This window comes from Terrapene carolina, unplaced genomic scaffold, assembly GCF_002925995.2.
Source record: "Terrapene carolina triunguis isolate 2854851 unplaced genomic scaffold, T_m_triunguis-2.0 Scaffold131, whole genome shotgun sequence".
NCBI lineage: Eukaryota > Metazoa > Chordata > Testudines > Emydidae > Terrapene > Terrapene triunguis.
This window is the reverse complement of record NW_020664482.1, coordinates 16,812,400-16,833,476: the sequence shown is the minus strand read 5'-3', so window position 1 is coordinate 16,833,476 and position 21,077 is coordinate 16,812,400. Positions and strand designations below refer to the sequence as shown.

Genomic DNA, 21,077 nt, shown 5'->3' with positions numbered 1-21,077 from the left:
ATAATATATGCATAAATGATCTGGAAAAGGGGTAAACAGTAAGGTGTCAAAATTTGCAGATGATACAAAATTGCTCAAGATAGTTAAGTGCAAAGCTGACTGCGAAGAGTTACAAAGCGACCTCACAAAACTGGGTGACTGGGCAACAAAATGGCAGATGAAATTCAGTGTTGTTAAGTGCAAAGTAATGCATAATGGAAAATATAATCCCAACTATAAATACAAAATGGTGGGATCTAAATTAGCTGTTACCACTCAAGTCATTGTGGAGAATTCTCTGAAAATAACTGCTCAATGGTCAGTGGCCGTCAAAAAAAACTAACAATGTTAGGAACCATTAGGAAAGATAATAAAACAGAAAATATCATAATGCCACTATATAAATCCCTGGTACTGTATCGCCACACCTGGAATCCTGTGTGTTTGGGTTTAGGACTCTGCAGTTTAGGTTGCCCCATCTCAAAAATGATATATTAGAATTGGAAAAAATACAGAGGGCAACAAAAATGATTAGGAGTATGGAACTGCTTCCAAATGAGGAGACATTAAAAAGACTGGGACTGTTTATCTTAGAAAAGAGACTACGAAAGGCAGGTTATGGTAGAGGTTTATGAAAGCATGCATGGTGTGGAGAAAGTGAATAGGGAATTGTTATTTACCCTTTCACATAACACAAGAACTAGGGGTCACCCAAAGAAATTAATAGGCAGCAGGTTTAAAACAAAAGGAAGTACTTCTTCACACAACTCACAGTCAGCCTATGGAACTCGTTGCCAGGGGATGTTGTGAAGGCCAAAAGTATAACTGGCTTTAAAAAAGAATTAGATTAGTTCATGGAGGATAGGTCCATCAATTGCTATTAGCCAAGATGGTCAAGAATGCAACCCCATTTCCCAGGTGCCCCAAACTTCTGACTTCCTGAAGCTGGGACTGGATAACGGGATGGATCACTTGATAATTACCCTGTTCTGTTCATTCCCTCTGAAGCATCTGACAACTGGCCACTGTCAGAAGACAGGATAGTGGGCTAGATGGACCCTTGGTCAGACCTAGTATGCCCATTCTTATGTTCTTAAATACTAATCTCTGAGTTGCCTCTGAGATTAGCATTATAAAGTGGACACCAAAAAGTATTGTATTTAAATTGGAGGAGGCTTTTTCTTCTATATAGCTTTATATTCTTGGGGTTTGCATCACGACTCCCCTGCCTTTAATAAATTTTTTAAACCTGCTAATTGGTGGATGATAAACTCTAAGTGACTAAGGTTTTGCTGCAGTATTCTTTCTGAGCCATTAATTTCTTTAGTGCCCTTGTGCTTTCTGTTCACATATTTCTGTTTTTCCTTCACCATTTTTCTATTCCATTTACCATCAACTCTCCATTTCTGATGTGTCACTGTTTGGTTATGTATTCTTCACATAGGCTGTCAAGGTGAGAAAATGTGCTGTAGCATAAAAGGTCATGAACTAACTACCTAGCTTTTAATGCTACAAGAATTGCATTGACTATAGGTTGCACCCCTTATTTTAACCATACCAGAGAGCAAAGAACCATTGTATCGAGTATGCTCAGATGGTAACAAAGAACAAAGCCCATGAGGAAAAGTCTTTAATATTCTTAGATTTCAAGCATGTGTTGTCTTTTTCTTCTTTAATTACGCAGATATTGCATTTTATGTTTAAAAAATCAGGTTATAGCTTTAAATGCTAAAATCCAGGGTGCTGCAAAGCTCGCCCATCGGATATTTCTGCTTTATGTGCCATTTCTCAGAAGCTACCTGATTTTTTTTCTTTTTAACGTTGTAGCTGAGCATTCCCTTTTTCAATGGTTTAAGCCTTTACCTTGTTTTTTTTTTCTGAATTAAATGTTTACCAAGGTGCAGCCAGAAACATTCTGACATATGTAGAGACTAAATTGTGCACAAATGGTTTCAACGACTTTAACCCTGGAGATGCTTTTATCATAACGCATTCAGCAGCCCATTCCCTTAATTACTAACCGATCTGACTTTTAAGAAGTAGCACCTTAACAGCAGAATGAACAGGCCACTCTTCGGTTGACCCCTTTGGTTGACCAAGATGATGTGGTAGGGACTGGAAGTTACCATTATTAATGCTCCTTATCCCATGCTCTGGTTTGATGCCTTGAAGTTAAAAGGTAAGACCTGCTGCTGCTCTGCACTTAATGGCTGATAAAGTGGAGGAGGAGAATAATTCAAAGGGTCTCCGTGTTGCTGGTTTTGAAGTGACGTAGGCAGGTCTCTTGTTGCTGGATGACTAATGTTTTTGCATATCTAAACGTTCTGCCTGCTAGAAGGCTGCATGTGCCATCATTTTGAGGTCCAGCTCTCATATTAAAAACAAGCTACATTTAAAGAACATGCTGAACCGTTCACCAAACTGTCCAGAAGCTTGTATGACAAAAGCTATTGAGTTTGCTTGTATTGATTCAGGACTTCCTGGAGGCAAAGGACCAACTGGCGATGCAGGTCCACCGGGCCCTGCTGGTATGAAAGGCTTCCCAGGCCTAGAAGGTTTTCCAGGACCACTTGGGGACAGAGGATTCCCAGGATCACCTGGGCCTTTGGGTAGAGATGGACGTCCAGGTTTCTCTGGAGCAAAAGGTAATTGTATAAATTAGGAAATGGTCACGCAGGACTGGATTCAGATGCACAGCTAAAGTAACACGAATGATGATTTTAGACCCTACTTGTTGGAACAGACTGAAAGTTACAGGGAACTTGTGTTCAGATTCATTCGTTTCACTGATAGATTGCTGATGTGAATGCAGATTGGGTTAGTAATTAAAAGCTGCATTGGACTCTGCCAAAGGATATATCGGTTCAATTCCTAGGGTCCACCACATAGAAACTACTATCTAAATTGGTGTCATTGTCAGCAGAGGGTGTCTATAATAGCATTTAATATTCACATTGAAGAAGTTAACCCTTCTGAAGTTATTACATTTTTTTTAACACGTTAAGTATACTGAGGTAAGTTGACACAACAGAAATATCAGAAATAGATAATGGAGAAAGGATTTCAGGAATACCAAAGTGTTGTATGTTGTATCGCCTTTTGTCTTGAAAGATAAAAATTATTTAAGGTGCCAGTCACCCAGTACTTTTTTTATCTGATCACAGCCTAATGGGAGAGTGGCAAGTTCTTGACTGGTTTCAGAGTGGTAGCCGTGTTACTCTGTATCAGCAAAAACAACGAGGAGTCCTTGTGGCACCTTAGAGACTAACTCTGTCATTCTCTCTGGGGAGACAGGTGACCCCTTGGTGGGGAGGACGGAACTACATTGGGGATGGATGTGGTGAGATTTGCCTTCAATAGGGAGCAGTGTCTTAGGTGAGCAGTCAGACATTGTAATTCCACATGGGAGCCCCGAATCTGGCCAAGAGATGATCCTTAGTCCATAGGGATAGGTACAGAATCAGAAAAGTCAGTGTGGGATTGGGATTGGGGGAAACTATAGATGGTGAGAGAACAAAGAGCTTGGGAAACATCATAGGGAAGAGAAAACGAAGCACAAACTGGCAGGGAAGTAAAACTCAAAACAGCCATTTAGAGCCGACATTGCTATAGGTTATTTTAAGAGGAAAGTCAGTAGTGATTTGAAATCACATGCTGCTCTCATTGGATCAGTTGGAATTGTGTGCTGTAGTGGGAACAGGAATAGACCCTTGATGGTGAACTGGAAGCTAGCGAGTAAGTGGTGGTGAACAGAGGCTTACTACAGGAATGGAGACATCTAGCAAAACCCTCCTACGTTTGTGCTTTAGGATTTTTCACTGCCTGGGTTTGCACAATACGCTGTACCAGCCTTGCTCTCAGCTTCCACTTCTATTTGTATGGAAAATACCTGTAAAGACTCAATTTCTCGCTTTGTTTTACAACTTCTTTCCAAACAGGTGAAAAGGGTCCTCCCGGGTTGATTGGCTTTCCTGGCATGCCAGGCCTGCCTGGTATCCCTGGGGTGAGTGGGCTGAAAGGAATTCCTGGGTCAGCTGGAAGGGAAGGAAATATTGGATATTCTGGACCCACTGGTCTAAAAGGTGAGCTCTGAAAAACAAATGTGACTAAATTACTGGGTTGCTGCAGCCAGGGGCCCAAGTAGGGTGACCAGATACCCCAGTGTTATTGGGACCATCCTGATATTAGGGGTTTTGTCTTATATAGGACCCTATTACCGTCCACCCCATGTCCTGATTTTTCACTGGTCACCCTAGGCCCAAGAGCAGCAAGGGAGGAGAACTGCTTCCATTTTTTCATTGCCAGAGTATTCTCTATTCAGGTGTAAAGTAGCTGTGGCCTGGTTTTCAAAGATGCTGAGCACCTACAGCTCAAATGGCTTCAGTGGGAGTCACAGGTGGTCCGCAGCTCTGAAATCCAGGCCTCTGTGTTTAAACATTCTTCTTTTAAGAGACCCTTCTCTCGTACAGCTTAATTCTCTTACGTCTTCAGGTGACAGGGGTGATCGAGGTCCCCCTGGACTCCTGGTTCTTAGGCCTCCAGAATTGGCATTGGTATTGAAGGGAGACAAAGGCGATCCTGGGTCAGCTGGACTGAGAGGATTCCCTGGACCTAGAGGTATTTATCAGCATTAGAATACGTTCCAAATGAAAGTTGCCACCACTAACCATCCAGTAATTCTGCTTACTCTGGGCAGAGGATGTTTTGTCCATTTAGCAGCCTGCAGTATTGTTACTTTCAGATTCTACAAAGATTTTCCACACAGCAACTCTGAATTTGAATCAAGAGTAGCTCTTCAAAGCTGTGCTTCCTTATTGCAGAAATAATTAAATCTCCTCCCCTTCCTTGCAGGGAGCATTGAAGAATAAGCTTCTTGACTGGGCTGAATGTCTTTACGATGAAGTAGCAACACATTTTTCTTTTCTGTATAAATTTAGGTGATAAAGGATTCCCTGGAAACCTTGGACAACCTGGTCTTCCTGGTTCACGAGGGTCGCCAGCCACAGATAGAGGACTACCTGGTGATGCAGGATTCCCAGGCCTGCCTGGACCGCCTGGCTTGCCAGGACAGAAAGGACTGGCTGGAATCATAGGATTACCCGGATTTCCAGGAGAAAGTGTAAATATGCATCTTCCATTCTGAGTGCACTTAGAAAAATCCCGCGTACTGTATCAGAACAGCAGAGGCTGGCAGTACTTTTGCTTACCGCACCACCTCAGCAATAAAAATCAGCTCTCCTCTGGTAATAGCTGGCACTGATAAATGAAAAACATAATTTTCTTTTTTCCCAGACAGATTTTTGTTATATCTGTTGGGGCGCAATTCACTGCTATCAGCACAACCCAGGCTGCAGGCAGTAGGTATGAGGATAATCGTATATTATTTTTTTCCAGGGTTCAGAGGGTATCTCAGGAGCACCAGGGTTTCCAGGGACTGGTGGTTTCCGTGGTCCAAAGGGTAAGAAATTGATTTCCAGTTTCCAGGCCTTTTCCAGAGTGTGACCCAGCAGAAGAGAGTGGGTGAGAGACTGTGAGGAAAAAAGTTGCCAGTTTTTTATTTGCTTGGATGTAAATATTCTGAGCAGCTCTCATAGCAAATAGGGGACATCCCTTAAAATACAGGGATGGGTGGCTGGATGAGTCACTGCTTACCAGAAATCTTCTGAGGTAAATCCACTTGAAATCTGCTCTGTGTATTCCTCACTCTGTTGTTTAAATGCATTTAGTTCACTGAGAATCACAATGCAGACAGAGGAAGCGCTATTCAAATGTCCCCTGCTCTGGTTGTTTTAAGAGATGCAGTCATGAAACTTTTTGCAATGGACCATAAAGCAATGAACAATGCCACATAATCTTATGTGCCAGTAGATGGTGCTCTTTGTTTTAACCACCTACCTACATATGCATATAGGCTGGGGTTTTCAAAGGAATTAGGCTCCCAACTCCCATTGGAATTCAATGGGAAATTCAGTGGGAATTTGATGCTTAAATAGCAAACACGCCTTTGATCCTTTTCTCCATAGCACAATACCAGATACATCCAGAGATCTAGAAAATAATCCTGTATCAATTGTATAAATAAATAGAAGCTATGAAGTTAGAAGCTAGGAGAAAAGTTAGGTGTTACCAGTGATCTAATATGTGGCTTATTGGACCATTGCATAGCTCTGCATCTAAAGCTGATGCAAATATTGTTAAAAGGATTTATTTTACCCCAGGCAAGTAATTTGTTTTGCCTTTGTTGAGTCTGTGGATTTGAACTGTAGCAAAAGTGTATTTTCAGGAGAAAGGTTAGTAAGCAACACGTAAAAGCTACAATTTAGGAGTGAATGGGTTAATTACAGAATGGTCTAGCAGCACAATCAAGTCCAGAGATCAAAATGTCCCTTTCTTGACTTCTACCAGGTGACCCAGGGGAATCACTTGGAATTTCTGGTGGGTTAGGAGATAAAGGAGAACGAGGGGACCGTGGATTCCCAGGTAAGGTAACCCTTGATGGTTATGAATTTCTGGAATGAAAGCTGCAGGGCTTATTCTTGAGCATTACTGCACAGGCCTGTGATTTTACTATCTGAATACATTTATTGAGTCTTCTCGTGCAGATGAGAGATGTGGGGACTAGAAGCTGGCACATGCCTGAGCCTGAAAACTACTAAACGCTCCAAAACCAGCCAAAATCCTAATCTCAACCCCAACCTTCAGGTCCCACCTAGCTTCTCATATTCTGTAGGTTCCAGAGCACCCAGTCTCTGGCACCCTGATAGCAGTGTCCAGGCCCCTGTTCAGAGGCCTTTGGTGCAGCAGCATCAGGAAATGCATATGCTTCTCATTTTCTTCAGGCCTTTCTCTACTATAGCTTTTCTGCCAGATTAGAGAGAAGAAGCCATCTAGCCTTATGGTTAGAGAAGTGGACAGAAAGTCACCTTTCCAGCTGACTTACCCTATGAGTTTGGGCAAGTTATTTTAAATATATCATAGCACCTCTTCTAAAAGGATCTCAACCAAAGTGCAGTACAGCGCACTGAGATAATGTCTGCAATGCAAACAGAGTAGCTGTTATGCCACTAAGATTTGGTGATGTGTAACCTAAGACTATGAACTGGTTTAACTGAAAGGGGGAATGATGCTGGGACACTTTTTTTTATTCTTAAAAAAAGCCATGGGATCATTAACTTCCACCTGCACAGTTTCTAGGGATGGGCAGAAGTTGATGTTGATTAGATGTCTCATCTGAAATGCAGCACCTACCTAGCATTGGACACCAGTGATAGCAAAGTCTTGTTATGAAGTTAGAATTTATAGAACCTGATTTTCAGAAATTCTGAGCACAAACAGTTAAAATGAGACTCTATAACTTTCTGACCCAGTGGGGAGAGAGTCACCCACTGAGCCATAGTGATACAGAAATTGCTGTGACTTCTTGATAGTAGAAAGGGCCTTCCTGTCTCTCTCTTCCATTTTTTTTTTATTCCTAGTACTCAGCAGTGACCTGTGATTGGTTGCAAAAGTTCTGTAAAAGGCCAGTAGCCTGCTCCATAGGATATTGCTGCTCATCCCTTGACCTCACAAGGGATATCAGGAGATTATAACAGCAATATCCTATAGTACACTGTAATGGCCATAGCATTGCAAAGCAGAATTGTTAGTTCATGCCCAACCCTTAGATAACAGATACATGATGGTATGGTCTGTGGTCTGTGATATGATCTAACATGATTTTCACACTTATCATTTAAGGTGAGAGGGGAAAAGATGGGCCAAAGGGTGAACCAGGATACCCAGGAAGCACTGGCATGGATGGGCCTAAAGGTATCCCAGGTGACCTGGGCCGAGAAGGACCACCAGGTATGGCAGTGAGCATAGCATCTAACCAGTGAGGTTTGTAGGATGGCCAAAGATATACTGCTGTGTTGTTTTAGTTTTTGTTCTTATGTTGCTTGTGATAGGGCAGCCTCATCTTAATAGAGAAATAAAAAAAGGCCTTTTGTAACAGACACAATGTCATCTGGCACTCTGTATTTTCTTCTATTCTTGGTCTGAAAGGCGGGACCACATTCTATAGTGATAAACCTAGAGGCAGATCCTGCATTGTAACGCCTGGGTAGCATAGCACAGAAGATACAGCCAAAGGGAAAGGGGAGGAGGAAAGCGGAGTTTTAGCCATCTCTGCACCTCCTGGATCCTGGGCTGCTGCTGGGGTTCGAATGATCCCTGATCTGAGTTACAGACGGTAATTTACAGCAGGCTCTCCATGGCTGGTTCTCCAGCCATTGTCACGACTGACGATATATATAATCAGTGTATATATCTGTGAATTATTTACCCAAGTCTATAATCTGGGCAGATGATGAAAAATACATTTGTTGAATAATTTATATGAGAAAAAATAGTGAAATTAATCAGATAAATTGTTTGATAAATCTTATACGGCTAGTTGTTCTGATGATATGTGATAATAGAGAGTGTGCTTTTTGGATTTGCTTTGTCTAGATAGCAGTTTGCTCATCCAGCACTTCTACTTTACATTGCCATGAGAGGGTGAAAGACTGCAAATTGTAAAACAGAGTTGTCCAATGCTTGTGCTCAACAGTGTGTGTGCATGTGTGCAAGTCCATCCCTTGTCATTTTGTCGCTTGTTTTCAGGCCTCCCTGGAATTGCCGGGTTGCGAGGAAATGCAGGTCTCCCAGGTTCTCCAGGGCAGCCTGGACCTGTAGGATTCATCGGACTCTCTGGGATAGCAGGGCAAAAAGGTGCATCTTTCTTTAACTTTCCAGCTGGGGAAAAAGTCAAATCAATAAACTAGTGTATTGGCTGGGCAGGATATAGCAGACAGCACAGTTGTAGTCTACTGTGCTTGGGCTGGTGTGCATTAGTAACTGCAGCTCATTTCTTGGTGGTGTCAGTGTTGGCTCCAGCTGCTCAAAACCATCAGAATGATATCTGAAAAGGGAGAGGCTCTTATCTGATTTTTGAGGTTTGGGTCATAGTAGGGTTTGTTGCAGGTAAAACTATAAAAGCAAGCTCCTATGGGAAAAGCTCCTCTTCTGGCATTAATGTGAGGTGTCTAAAGGAAAATCTTACTTGCACTGGTCTCCAGAAGCAGTAAACGCATGCACAGAGTCTCCTTGTCTTATACATTTCCTTCAGATTAGGTGCTTCTTATATGCTACAAGCTATTGATTGTCCATTCAAGCTTTTATAATATCTCCTCAGGATTCCCTGGATTTCCTGGTTTAAATGGTCTGAACGGCTTGCCAGGCACAAAAGGGTCACCTGGAACACCAGGTAAAAAATTGCTGCTGTGGTATATTTAGAGGGTGGGGTTTGAGTGACGACATAGTTCGTCACAAAATGGCTCCATTTTAGTCATGTTCTGGATTTCATAGAAATAACAAGGAACCCACATTGTGCATCTAGCGTCAGTATTCTTACTAAATGTGTGGGACCAAATTCTGCTTCAATAATGAAGCATTTGCACTGAATTCAGTGGGGTTTCACACATGAAAACGAGAGCAGGATGTTTTCTGCAGGTGCCATTGGGGTTGTAGGTTCTGCCTCAACACCTGAAGCAGCCTGTAACCGCTAGGAAGTTAATTTGATGAAAGTATAGGCCTGCTCTATCTCTCATTTCCGTTACTCTGATTTTACCCAGACAACAATTGGATGTTTGGTTGGGTTTTGGCTTAAAGATGACAAGTTGCCGCATAGATCTCAATTACACTGAGCCTGGGCTTGTAGCCCTCGTTCATGAGAGTAGTATCACTGAGGTCTGTGGGCTTCCTCACATGAGTAAGAGCACCAGGCCCTTAGGCTGCATTTAGGAATGTTCTGCTGGATTTTCATATTTTGATGGTAATTTTAATAGTTCTTTTTTTCTCAACAATGTTTTGACAAATCCATAGAGGTGGGGAAAGACATTTGGAGAGAGACGTATATCTAGTCAGAATCATCCTCAAAGTCTGAACGTTTTTAAAATGGTAACAGAAACGTCAGATTTGTAAACTTTAAATTGTAACTGGATAAATGAAAGAAACACAGGCATTACTGGACGCAAACAGTATTAAGACTGAACATAAAAATTCTAGTTCATAAAAATCTCTCTAGTGCTCTCCATGTTTCTCTGATTTATTTTTGGGAAATAAAGCCAATTGTCATATTTTCTGAAGCACTCAAACGATTTGCATTTGTTTTCTGATTTTCATATCTGTGAGAATGGAAAGACTATATGGTATTGGCTCTTGCGAAGCACACCATGGGAAGCATCTCCCAGAGCCCTGCCTCTGTCCTGCAGCACCTCATGCTTCACTCCAAATCTTCTTGAGCAGCCAATGCTGATTGACCCCTCCATCTTGGAAACCAAAGTCTTTTGAACAGTGGGTTCAACTCTGTATTGTGTCTCCTGAGAGGAGCGGCACAGAAGACACAATCCAGAGGGATGGGAGGCAAAATTGACTTTCCCAAGCTGACTATGGGCTTCGCTGGAACCCAGAATCCTTGTTGCACCAAGCACTATGGGCACATCCTTACACCAGGGCTCATGAAAGGAGTAGCATAGGGCTATGCTGCTCTTAGACTGGGAGAATTCTTCCCCAGCTCCTTGGGTCATCTTTACATCCACTGTGCACCACCAGAGCAGCATATAAGGGACTGGAGTTGGGACCAGATTCAGCCCCAGTGATTTCTCTGAACTCCAGCAGCTGAGGGGTGGGTGGCTAACACTGTATATTGACTGAACATGCAAATGAACTTACAGCAAGCAGTTTTAAAAGGCTCCTCTGTCCTCTTTAAACATATTTGATTAGGTCTGAGTGAAGCTGGACTGAACGGCCCTGCAGGGCTTCCAGGTCCCAAGGGTGAAGAAGGTTCCCCAGGCATTGGCCTAGGAGCCCCAGGACTCCCTGGGCAGAAAGGATCATCAGGAGACATGGGTAAATAGTAACGACTGTGGAAGCAGATGAATTGTATTGACTAATAGAATGTACTTAGACTTGGGGCAGCTGGGAGTATATGTAGGGTCAGTGTAGTTTAATAATGGAAATTCACAGTCATAAAGATGTGAAGGGGTCATTGGTTTGTAGATTTGAAAACACAAAGTAAAGGTATGGCATGGTCTAATGTACGACAAATGACTGAGTCAATAGTTTGTCCTAGTTTTATAGTTCTCTCGTGGTGCTCTCACTTAATGAGAAAGGGGGTTTGTTCCTTCCCTGGATGGGGATGGGGTGTTCTTTGGGATAACATCCCGTACCCCTTAATTCTACCCATATTGATGTTACACTGTCCACGTGGATCATCCCTGATGATCACAATAGGGATGCAGGCATTTCCTGTTTTTTTTTCAATATTCATCTGTAATTCTAGGTCCTCCAGGTACTTTGGGTCTGCCTGGTTTACCAGGGCCTCCTGGCATCTCTCTTCCTTCAAATATACCTGGGAGACGTGGTGATCCTGGCCGTCCTGGAGTGGATGGGAATCCAGGTATGGAGATGAGAGCCTCCTTAGTGTAGCTTATTTGTGTTATATGCTCTAACAGTGGAAATAGCAAGGTTGACTGCCATTCATTTCCTGTGAACAGCGGAGAAGGGGAAATTGGATTTTATGAGCAGTCAGTCAATCTAATCTGGTGTTTAGAGCAGGGATTGGGAATCAAGAGGTCTGGGTTCTCTGGTCTTTGCTCTGCCACTGACCTGGAGTAAATGGTTTTATTGCACTATGCCTCAGTTTCCCCCAATGTAAAATGGGGATAATAATACTGTGCTTATCCAACTTTGTAAATGCTTTGAGCTCCTTGGGTGAAAGGTGGCAATATAAGTGCAAGATAATGATTTCTCATTAATCACTAGTATGATTTAATTATTTTATTGAGATTTCATCATCATTCCTGTTGTTACTTTTTTATTTGTACTACGGTAGTGCCCGGGAGCCCCACTCATGGACTAGGCCCTCACTGTGCTCGGTGCTGTACAACCACAGAACAAACAGACGTTCCCTGCCCCAAAGAGCATCATTGTACATGCTCGGATAAATCACAGAGCAGTGTGACTCACCAGCGCTCGCAGTGTGAAGGGATGCGAACTCCCTTCGCTGGCAGTTGGGGAACCAAAAGAAATAGAGATTTGACCTAGAACACAATAGTTTGTAGCAAATCCTCCTCCTGGCCTGCTGAGCTGACCGTTATGAAGGGGAAATGATATTTTTTATGTCCGTAGGACATCCCTCATCCTGGAAACCTTGCTCCCATGTAGCCAAAGAATGAATGAATGAGTCTGCCATAGGGTGGCCAGCTGAGGATAATGGCAGCATTCTGTCTGTTACAGAAACTGATTTTTCTCACCCATTTTGTTCCTAGGCCCCCCAGGCCCTCCAGGTCCTCGAGGGCTCTCTGGCCCAGCCTCCAATCAAGGTGATACTGGCTTTCCAGGTCTCCCTGGAGTTCCTGGTTTGCCAGGCTTAAAGGGTGACATGGGACTCCCCGGTCCACCTGGAATTCCAGGAGCTTCAGGACTCAAAGGTATTTTTGTACAGTGCTTCGAAGCTGTCCCCTGGGAGTATAAAGAGCTGTCACATGTTGTGAGCATGATAGTTGTGAAATCAGGTCTGATGTAGGTGTGTGGCACTCTGGGATTTGTTTTCTGTTCCGTGAACGCTGAAGGTAGGTTTCTCCAAAGCACTCCATTTTCGCCTACAGTGATGGAGCGACGTTAGGCCAGCCAGCCCTGAGCACTCTTGAAAATCCCACCTTGCATTTTTTCACTTCTCTTCATTATTTTAGGTAACAGCTGTCCACAGACAGGAATACTATGCTCATTGTTTGCTGCTGCTGTCTGGGATGCCTATCCCCAGATCCACGTACAGATCTCCCCTCTTCTGTGGGCCAGGAAAAGCCGCTGCCACAGCTCTCTCCTACACATCCTCTGGGCCTCGTCTCGGCCACACCATGGACTTGGGGATCCATGAGGGGCCAGGGACAGAGTGGTCTGTGGGGAGTCAGTCTGTACAGGCAGGGCCAGTGGGGCAGCACATCACTCTTCCTCTGGTCCTCCCCAGTAGGAAGCGTGGTTCTACAGGAGCTATAGAGCTTGGGAGCCAGACGAGGAAGGGCACTGGAGATCAAAGCTGCTGTGAGGGCACAAGGCCTCTGGCAGGTTCTCTGGGTTTGTGGGCGGGCTCCAGAGCCTATTTGTGAGAGCAGACCCTGCCCCCTGGGGGTTGTCAGTGAGGAATTTCACATGGGGAAGACACCTCCTCTCCAGAACCCCCTCCCAGGGGTTTTTCCACAAGAGGGAATGACGTTTGTAATGATTTCAGATTAAGTGTAAGATTCCCTGCTAATAATGTTACAGTGGAGGCTCTCACAAAGCTGCCCTGCGGCTGTGTCAGTCGATTCTGGGAATCAGAATTGACACAAGGGTGTGACTATGTAGTTTAGAACCACACCTCTGCCACTGGTGCATCTGCCAGTATTTCACTCAGGGATTCGTTTTCAAGGTCCATTACTCGTTGCTCTGTATCTTCTCAGGTGTGAAGGCTGAGCCAGGCTTTATGGGGATGCCAGGTAAAGATGGGCTTCCCGGGGACCCTGGAATTCCTGGCCTGAAAGGTGAAACTGGTCGTCGAGGTAAGCACAGGATGACTTGGAGAGCTGTACTGCATTTGCAAACAGCTTGTGGGGTGGAAGGTGGAGGAGCACAGTTAGCGGGTTTCTGTTATTTTGGGTTTTGTTCCTTTTTTCCACCCAAGTATAAAGCCTGAGCTTTTGGTGACTTTTAAATGGAGATGGGCATAAACCAGCAACTCAGCTCCAAACACGCCCGGACTTTTGGGAAGTTGGGAACCAGTCTTTGCAACTTTGTTACTTAAAATGTATCTTCTTTAGTGTTTTCTCTGTGGAGACAACTGCTTGCGGAAATTGGAACTCTCTCTGTTTCTGTGTTGATCCTTCTATCAATCTCTGTGTCTTTCCTGCTGGGGGGTGGGGGGAGGATTACTGTTTCTCCCCCAGATCCCCAACAACCTGTATATGTAGCCAAAAAAATAAAAAAGGGGCTGGGACTTAAGGAAATTAGGGACTTTTAACAAGAGCTGGGGAAGTCATGGGAATATACCCAGTGCTAACATACAGGGCCTTCTCAATTTGTTGAACTACATCCTTGTATTAGTAGATCATCCTATCTGTGCACTTTATGTGGGGTGCTTATGGTGCCATTTGTGATGTGTACAGGTTTCCCAGGCCTACCAGGCGCTCCAGGCCTAGTACCAAAACCAGAAGAAGTCATAGTTCCTCCAGGGCTACCTGGTCTGCCAGGAATTGATGGTGTCCCTGGCTATGCTGGAGATCGTGGATTTCAGGGACCAGATGGGCAGCAAGGTAAAGAGCACTGCATCCAATAAGTGAAACTGAAACATTGGACTTCTTGCATTCACAGGAAGCTGCTTTGTAAATTGTGCTGTCAAAGTTCATATGCTTTTCTTTAGAAGCTTTGTAATGGAAATGACCACAGCGTATCTATCTTTTTTTTTTTTTATTAGACCCGGCTAGAAATATTTTCTTGTACATTATGTTCACGGGATTTTATAGCCTCTTTTGCGTTAGGTTCATGGAATTGAAAGCAGCAGTCATGATGCAGTTGGCATGATGGCAACGCAGATCTGGCAGCAGATCTAATCAGTCTGAGAATGATTCATCATGGAGAATTATTGGGATTGTGTCAACATGAAATACTATAATACTTTAGGAACCTAATTTTGCACTGTTGTAATTTTGCCATTGACTTCAGTGGGTGCAGGATCAGGTCGTACATACCCACCACTGCAATGCTGAATGTTCCTTGTCATTTGAGAAAATAATTACAACTTAATGTTAAATATTAACACAATTTCTCACTATGTGCAAGCTCTTGGAGAGACAGAATCCCAGCAGGTGTCTGCTCTTTCCCCTGCACACTGGTCTAAAGCACAAAATGACAATATTAAACAGAGACCTCAAGTGCTAATCCCATTGAATTGTAGAGCAGGTGGGAGAGGGGAATTTAGATGCAAATCCATGGATCTAAACTTGCCATTATGTAACTTTGGATCATATGAGATCCAAAATTGGAGGAGGCCCATTTTCTGATTTGAATGTGGCTGAAATCAATCAAGGTTAGCTGCTTCTGTAAGGTTTTAGCCCCAAAATGATGGCAGTCAGTTCTGAGACCAGGTAATCTTTTCTTTGTTTACAATGGCAGAAATCTTGAGAGATGAGAAGAAAATAATCACGAAATTTTACTGGCATCATATCCAAACCTGAATCCAAGTGCTGCTTTGGCTTCAAACTCAAATCCACCAGAGCCTAAGCCTGACCCAGATCTGAACACTGTCTCTTCTGTTCATTTGTAATCCCTGAACATGTTATACGCATCAGGTCGTAGGCCATATTGAATCATGGTGCCAAGCTATTTGTTTGTAACAAGAATTGTTAAGTTTAAGCCCTCAGCATTGCTAATCATGACACATCCGTCTGTTGATGCCAGGAGTGAAAGCTTTGATGTAAGAAGCAAATTAAATAACAATCATTACATTTAATTACAGGTCCAAAAGGTCTGTCAGGCAGATCAGGTCAGGTGGGACATCCTGGTTTACCGGGGTCAGATGGCATAGTTGGGGATCCAGGAACCCCAGGTATTCCAGGGCCACCAGGATTGGAAGGTAATTTTATTCTTTAATTTGTTCTTTTGATATTCTGAGTGCTCAATCAGCAAGATTCCAGATGGCCTCCTAATGCAGTGATGCTGCCCAAGGCCTCAGACATCACAGAAATTACACATTATAGACTTAAAAAAGAAGGACCTATGTGGTGCCCAAGATCTTGTGCCTTGTGTCTGCATTGATATGAATTTCACCTTTAGTGAGACAGTTGGGAGTAAACTCATCCACTGCAGCATGCTCTAGAGTATGCAATTGCTATCTGTCACTACTGATGATTAAGGCCACGATTTTGTCACAGAGGTCAAGAAATCCATGACTTCCAGAGAGTTCTGTGACTTCAGCCCACAGTGGCTGGGAGCTGTACGGTCCCCCCACCGCCCACGGTGGCCCGGCAGCTGTTGAGTATGGGCGGCAGGGGCCCTCCGGAGCCCCAAGCCGCCGAGCTTGAGGGAAGCAGGGGCTCCCCTGCAGCTCCTGGCCATCCCGGGTGGTGGGAAGCCTGGAGCTCCAAGCCCCCACAGGTGGTGGGAGCCCCCAGATCTCTTAGCCAGGCCCCCCACAGCTGCCTAGTTGCTGTTGGAGGTGTGGGGACTCCGCAGCTCCCCATTTTGTCAGGGATATTTTTAGTAAAAGTCACCGACAAGTCAGGAACTTCCGTGAATTTTTCTTTATTGCCTGTGACCTATCTGTGACTTTTACTAAAAATATCCATGACAAAAATCTTAGCCTTACTGATGATTCATTGTATAGGATGATGGACACCTTTCTAGCTGTAATAAACAGGGAGTCATCAGGAGGGTTTGGAAGCTCAGGAACAGGACATTCATTGTAGAATTTGAAAAGGAGTGAGTCAGAGAGAAGAAATGTGGTTGGAGTGGGACGGTGAATGGGAGGTACATCCTGGTGCTTGACTGACAGTCAGAGTGTCTGGATTTTGTTCCTGGCTATACCACAGACTAGCTTTATAACCTGGGACAAGCTACTGAACCTCTGTGCCATCAGGATAAACCACCACCACCTACTGCACTAGTGTGGGAATTAACGAGTGCTGGAGGTCCTCACCCAGAAGGGCAAGGCAGAATTACTGTATTATGAACTACAGTTGCGAGTGCCTGCATACCACAGTGATTGGGTGAGACAGAAAAATTAATGGTATGGAAAAGTGAGTCAGTACCATAGGGTACTGATTGGCTTTGAGACTCAGCCAGGCCTATTCGATCACATGGCAACCATCAATACTTGAGCTTTACGTTGTCGTTTAGTTGTGACAGAAGTGACATAAATGCCCAAACACAAGGATGGATGCAGAAAGTCAGCTAACTTACATTGTACTCGCAACATGTGACTGACTTTTCTCTCCCAGGTGTCTCTGGAAAGCCAGGCCCATTTGGTTTGCCTGGAATGCCGGGTCGGGGTGTAGGCGTTGGATACACTTTGGTGAAGCACAGCCAGTCGGAGCAGATCCCGCCATGCCCAATTGGAATGAATAAGCTCTGGGAGGGTTACAGCTTGCTGTATGTGGAGGGGCAGGAAAAGGCGCACAACCAGGATCTCGGTAAGTCAAAAAGACTCTGTCACAAATGAGGCAGGCCAAATTCCACTCCCCCCTACACACTGCACAACTCCTACTGATTTCACTGGGCTTTGTAAGAAGTGTAGCTCTGAGGTGGAATACGACACTGAGGGTGCACTGATACTTGCCACTTGCTTATCGTCTGGATCTGGTCTTTACTAGCTCTTGCCTTTTGGCAGCAGCTTGATGTGCCCTTTGTTCTCCTCTCCATTCCCACCCAGGTTTTGCTGGGTCCTGCTTGCCTCGCTTCAGCACCATGCCATTTATTTACTGCAACATCTATGAGGTGTGCTACTATGCCAGCCGAAATGACAAATCCTACTGGCTGTCCACCACTGCTCCCATCCCTATGATGCCAGTGAGCCGTCTGGAGATCCCACAGTACATCAGTCGTTGCTCGGTGTGTGAAGCACCTTCCCAGGCTATTGCAGTACACAGCCAGGACATTACCATCCCGCAGTGCCCCGAAGGCTGGCGCAGCCTGTGGATTGGATACTCTTTCCTAATGGTGAGAAAATCGATTTGTTAATGCAAAGACGGTCACACTGTGTGAGGCTTGTTTTAATATTGGCAGTTCATCTTTGACTCAGCCACTAAGTTTGCTAGTTTTAACAGTTGTGTCCAAGAAACTGAAAGCTCCACAAGGAGCTGACCTAAGGAGTTCCTTGTGCATTACCAGCAGACCTAGAATAACCTCAGCCATTTTGTTGCCATTTAGCTAACTTCTCAAGTGTATTGATAAAGTTCATGGTGGGGTGGAAGAAACAGAACACTTCCATACTAGCAAAGAGAGTAATGGCCCTTAAGAACTGATTCCTTTAAACATCAAAAAGGCTAATTAACTATAGAGAGACAAGGTGGGTAAGATAATATCTTTTACTGGACCAACTTCTCTTGGTGTGAGAGAAAGTTTTCGAGCTTACGCTCAGCTCTTCTTCAGCTCTTCCCAGACCTGTAAGCCCAAAGACTTGTCTTTCTCACCAATGGAAGTTGATCCAATAAAAGATATTAGCTCACCCACCTTGTGTCTCTAATATCCTGGAACCAACATGGCCACACTACTGCAATTAAACTATCGCACAGATTTAACCCCTTCTCCCACGCTTTTTCCAGAAATGTTCTACAATGAGGTTTCCTGGTAGTTCATTAAAGTGCGATTGCAAAGTGATTCTAAAAATAGCATTATGAGATTCTTTATTGTCTCTCAGTTTTCAGATTTGCTCACTTTGTAAGTGAAAAGCTGGTTTTTTAGATTACCAGAATCCTATATTCAACCCGGGGTTTGCATTCTTGTGCTTCCCCCGTAACTCTGACCCAAGTGACGTGTAGCTACAGGTGTCATGGGGGAGCAATCTAGATTTCCCCATTTTGTTCACTGCAACAAATGTATCCCATGAGTCCCTATGTAACTGCCTATTTCCTTCTTTTGGAACTCAATTAAATGACCATATCCATTCTAGCACACTGCAGCTGGCGCAGAAGGCGGAGGTCAGTCCCTTGTCTCACCCGGCTCTTGCCTTGAGGATTTCCGTGCTACTCCTTTCATTGAATGCAATGGTGCCAGAGGAACCTGCCATTACTTTGCAAACAAATACAGCTTCTGGCTGACGACAGTCGAACGCACGCAGCAGTTTGTCGGTGCTCCTCCCTCAGAAACTCTGAAAGCAGGACAGCTCCGAACACGAGTCAGCCGTTGCCAAGTATGCATGAAGAACTTGTAGCAAAAACCACCCAAACAAATAAAACTTTGCTACCTAAGAGTTTAAACCTCAATCATTGGAAGAAGAAATATAAACACAAGCCCATTCTGCTGGTGGTTTGTGGATAAGTTACAACAGCCAGAACACTATAGAAATTATGTTTTAGATCCATAAGAAACGTGACTTCACACAGAAGGAAGGAGGGACAGACTAATGCTCTGATACCTCTGACTGTTTTGTGGAACATGGTGCTACACTTTTGCTTTCATGTTTGTTTTCCTATTCATGGCTACCTCAGAAAGTCTCTGTGCCTTTCTCATTCAGATTGCAGAGTGACAAGCACTCCATATTATATCACCCATCCCTTTTATGCACTCATCTATAGCCAATGATAGATTTTCTTAAATAAGTTGGTGCTTCACTGATGAGTTGGCTTTGCAGAAAGCATTTGGCATGGCCTAGGGGAATAAACCTTGATTAGATGAGAAAATAGGTAATGAAGTGGATTTTCAATAGGAAAGGAACTTAACTCTAAACCACTTAAAACAAATCACTGCAGCGGAGATGCTCAGAGTATTAAGCATTACAGACTGAAACCTGGCTTACCTGGGAAGTTCTTACTTAAAGATGAGCTCATTTTGTTTTGCTTTTTAAAGCAATTGGCATAATCTTTGGTTTCAGTGATGCACAAGCAACTTGGAGCCAAATTCAGACCAGCTGTAACTGATGTCCCCAGTGAAAAATGTGGATTTCTACTTGAACTTAAAGCCATTTTCATTGTTCAGCACAGCTTTCTCTCTATTGAAATGTGCTCTATGTAAGCACAGTTCAAGGTTTGTCATTATCCTTTTGCACTCTAGCAATTTGTCACCTCCAGAATAATTTCATTAGTACATCTCTACCCCAATATAACGCGACCCGATATAACACGAATTTGGATATATCGCGGTAAAGCAGTGCTCCAGGGGGGTGGGGCAGCACACTCCAGTGGATCAAAGCAAGTTCGATATAACGCAGTTTCACCTATAACGCGGTAAGATTTTTTGGCTCCCAGCGTTATATCGAGGTAGAGGTGTACGTACTGTGGCAGAGCTACGACTTTGTCTCCGTGGGTCCCGTGCTTCCAGGCGGTTTATGCTAGCTTCAGAGGCTCACTGTGACCCTCCACGTAGCCCTTCTCTCTCTAGGGCCAGGGTTACAGTCTACTGAGCCCTTTTCATCATAAGCCAGCAAGGAGGTTGGTGAGAGAACTCCCACAGTCTCTGTTGTCCCTACGGGCTTATTCAAGAACAGTTTAGCCTCCTGTCCTGACAGGGGCCTGTCTTCCCTTCCCAGGAGGTTCTTTCTGTAGTGGTGGGTTGGTGGGAACCCAGGCCTGCCCTCTACTCCAGGTTCCAGCCCAGGGACCCTAGTGGCAGTAGCTGTTGGCAGCCAACCTTTCACCACCAGAGCTGCTACACTTCCCTGGGCCACTTCCCCACAGCTCTCCCGCGTCTCTCTCTTAATGCCTTCTTCACCCTTACCTTAGGGGTCCCTTCCAGTGGCTTGAGAGTATCTTCATTAGCCAGCCCTTCAGCCGCACTTCCTTTCCTCTGGCTCCCTTTTCTTTTCCCCCAGCCTGACGGTAGTGAGCCCATTTACAGTATCAGAGGGGCCTTAATTAGAGTCAGGTGTTCACATTAGCTTAACGGCCTCACCTGACTCTTTGCAGGTTAATTAGAGTCAGGCATCCACCCTAGCCTGGAGCAGCCCCCGCTCTGGTCAGTCAGGGAACAGAAAACTGCTTATCCAGTGGCCAGTATATCTGCATTCTATTAATCTGCTGTACCCAACTGGCCTGGGTCTATTACAGTACATATGAAATCATCTTTCCGAGGTAGCCTTGGAACAGGTTTTTTTGTAAGTATTCAAATTGTGTATATTTTAAAATGTAGAAGCCTTATTATTTAGCATTCAAGTTTATGGAAACACAGAAACAAGCAGTTATTGGATGTACATTTTTTTACTGCTAAAATCACCTGTATTGTATTCCTCATCCTCTGGGCTTTATTTCTACTAGTTAAAAAACACATTACTGTATTTCTAATGCACTGTTAAATATTCACACAGTTCCTTCGGGTTATAATTACAATCAGTG

At 44.1% G+C, this 21,077-nt stretch overlaps 1 protein-coding gene across 3 annotated transcripts in view; it reads left to right on the top strand.

Moving 5' to 3' along the window:
• COL4A6 (collagen type IV alpha 6 chain) overlaps positions 1–19,904 on the top strand; it is a 53,001-nt gene extending 33,097 nt beyond the window's left edge. For 2 of the 3 annotated variants that reach the window (XM_029911842.1, XM_029911844.1), the window contains 19 exons: positions 1,424–1,432; positions 2,454–2,624; positions 3,918–4,061; positions 4,471–4,596; positions 4,917–5,098; positions 5,374–5,437; positions 6,385–6,459; positions 7,717–7,824; positions 8,623–8,730; positions 9,194–9,265; positions 10,783–10,908; positions 11,342–11,458; positions 12,330–12,491; positions 13,500–13,598; positions 14,202–14,348; positions 15,551–15,667; positions 17,031–17,222; positions 17,462–17,748; positions 18,701–19,904. In XM_029911842.1, the coding sequence (XP_029767702.1) occupies positions 1,424–1,432; positions 2,454–2,624; positions 3,918–4,061; positions 4,471–4,596; positions 4,917–5,098; positions 5,374–5,437; positions 6,385–6,459; positions 7,717–7,824; positions 8,623–8,730; positions 9,194–9,265; positions 10,783–10,908; positions 11,342–11,458; positions 12,330–12,491; positions 13,500–13,598; positions 14,202–14,348; positions 15,551–15,667; positions 17,031–17,222; positions 17,462–17,748; positions 18,701–18,961 (2,567 nt within the window). In that variant the 3' untranslated portion in view covers positions 18,962–19,904. The remainder of the gene's footprint in view (positions 1–1,423; positions 1,433–2,453; positions 2,625–3,917; positions 4,062–4,470; positions 4,597–4,916; positions 5,099–5,373; positions 5,438–6,384; positions 6,460–7,716; positions 7,825–8,622; positions 8,731–9,193; positions 9,266–10,782; positions 10,909–11,341; positions 11,459–12,329; positions 12,492–13,499; positions 13,599–14,201; positions 14,349–15,550; positions 15,668–17,030; positions 17,223–17,461; positions 17,749–18,700) is intronic. The other variant, XM_029911843.1, reaches the window with a different exon arrangement.
• Positions 19,905–21,077: the final 1,173 nt, after the last annotated feature.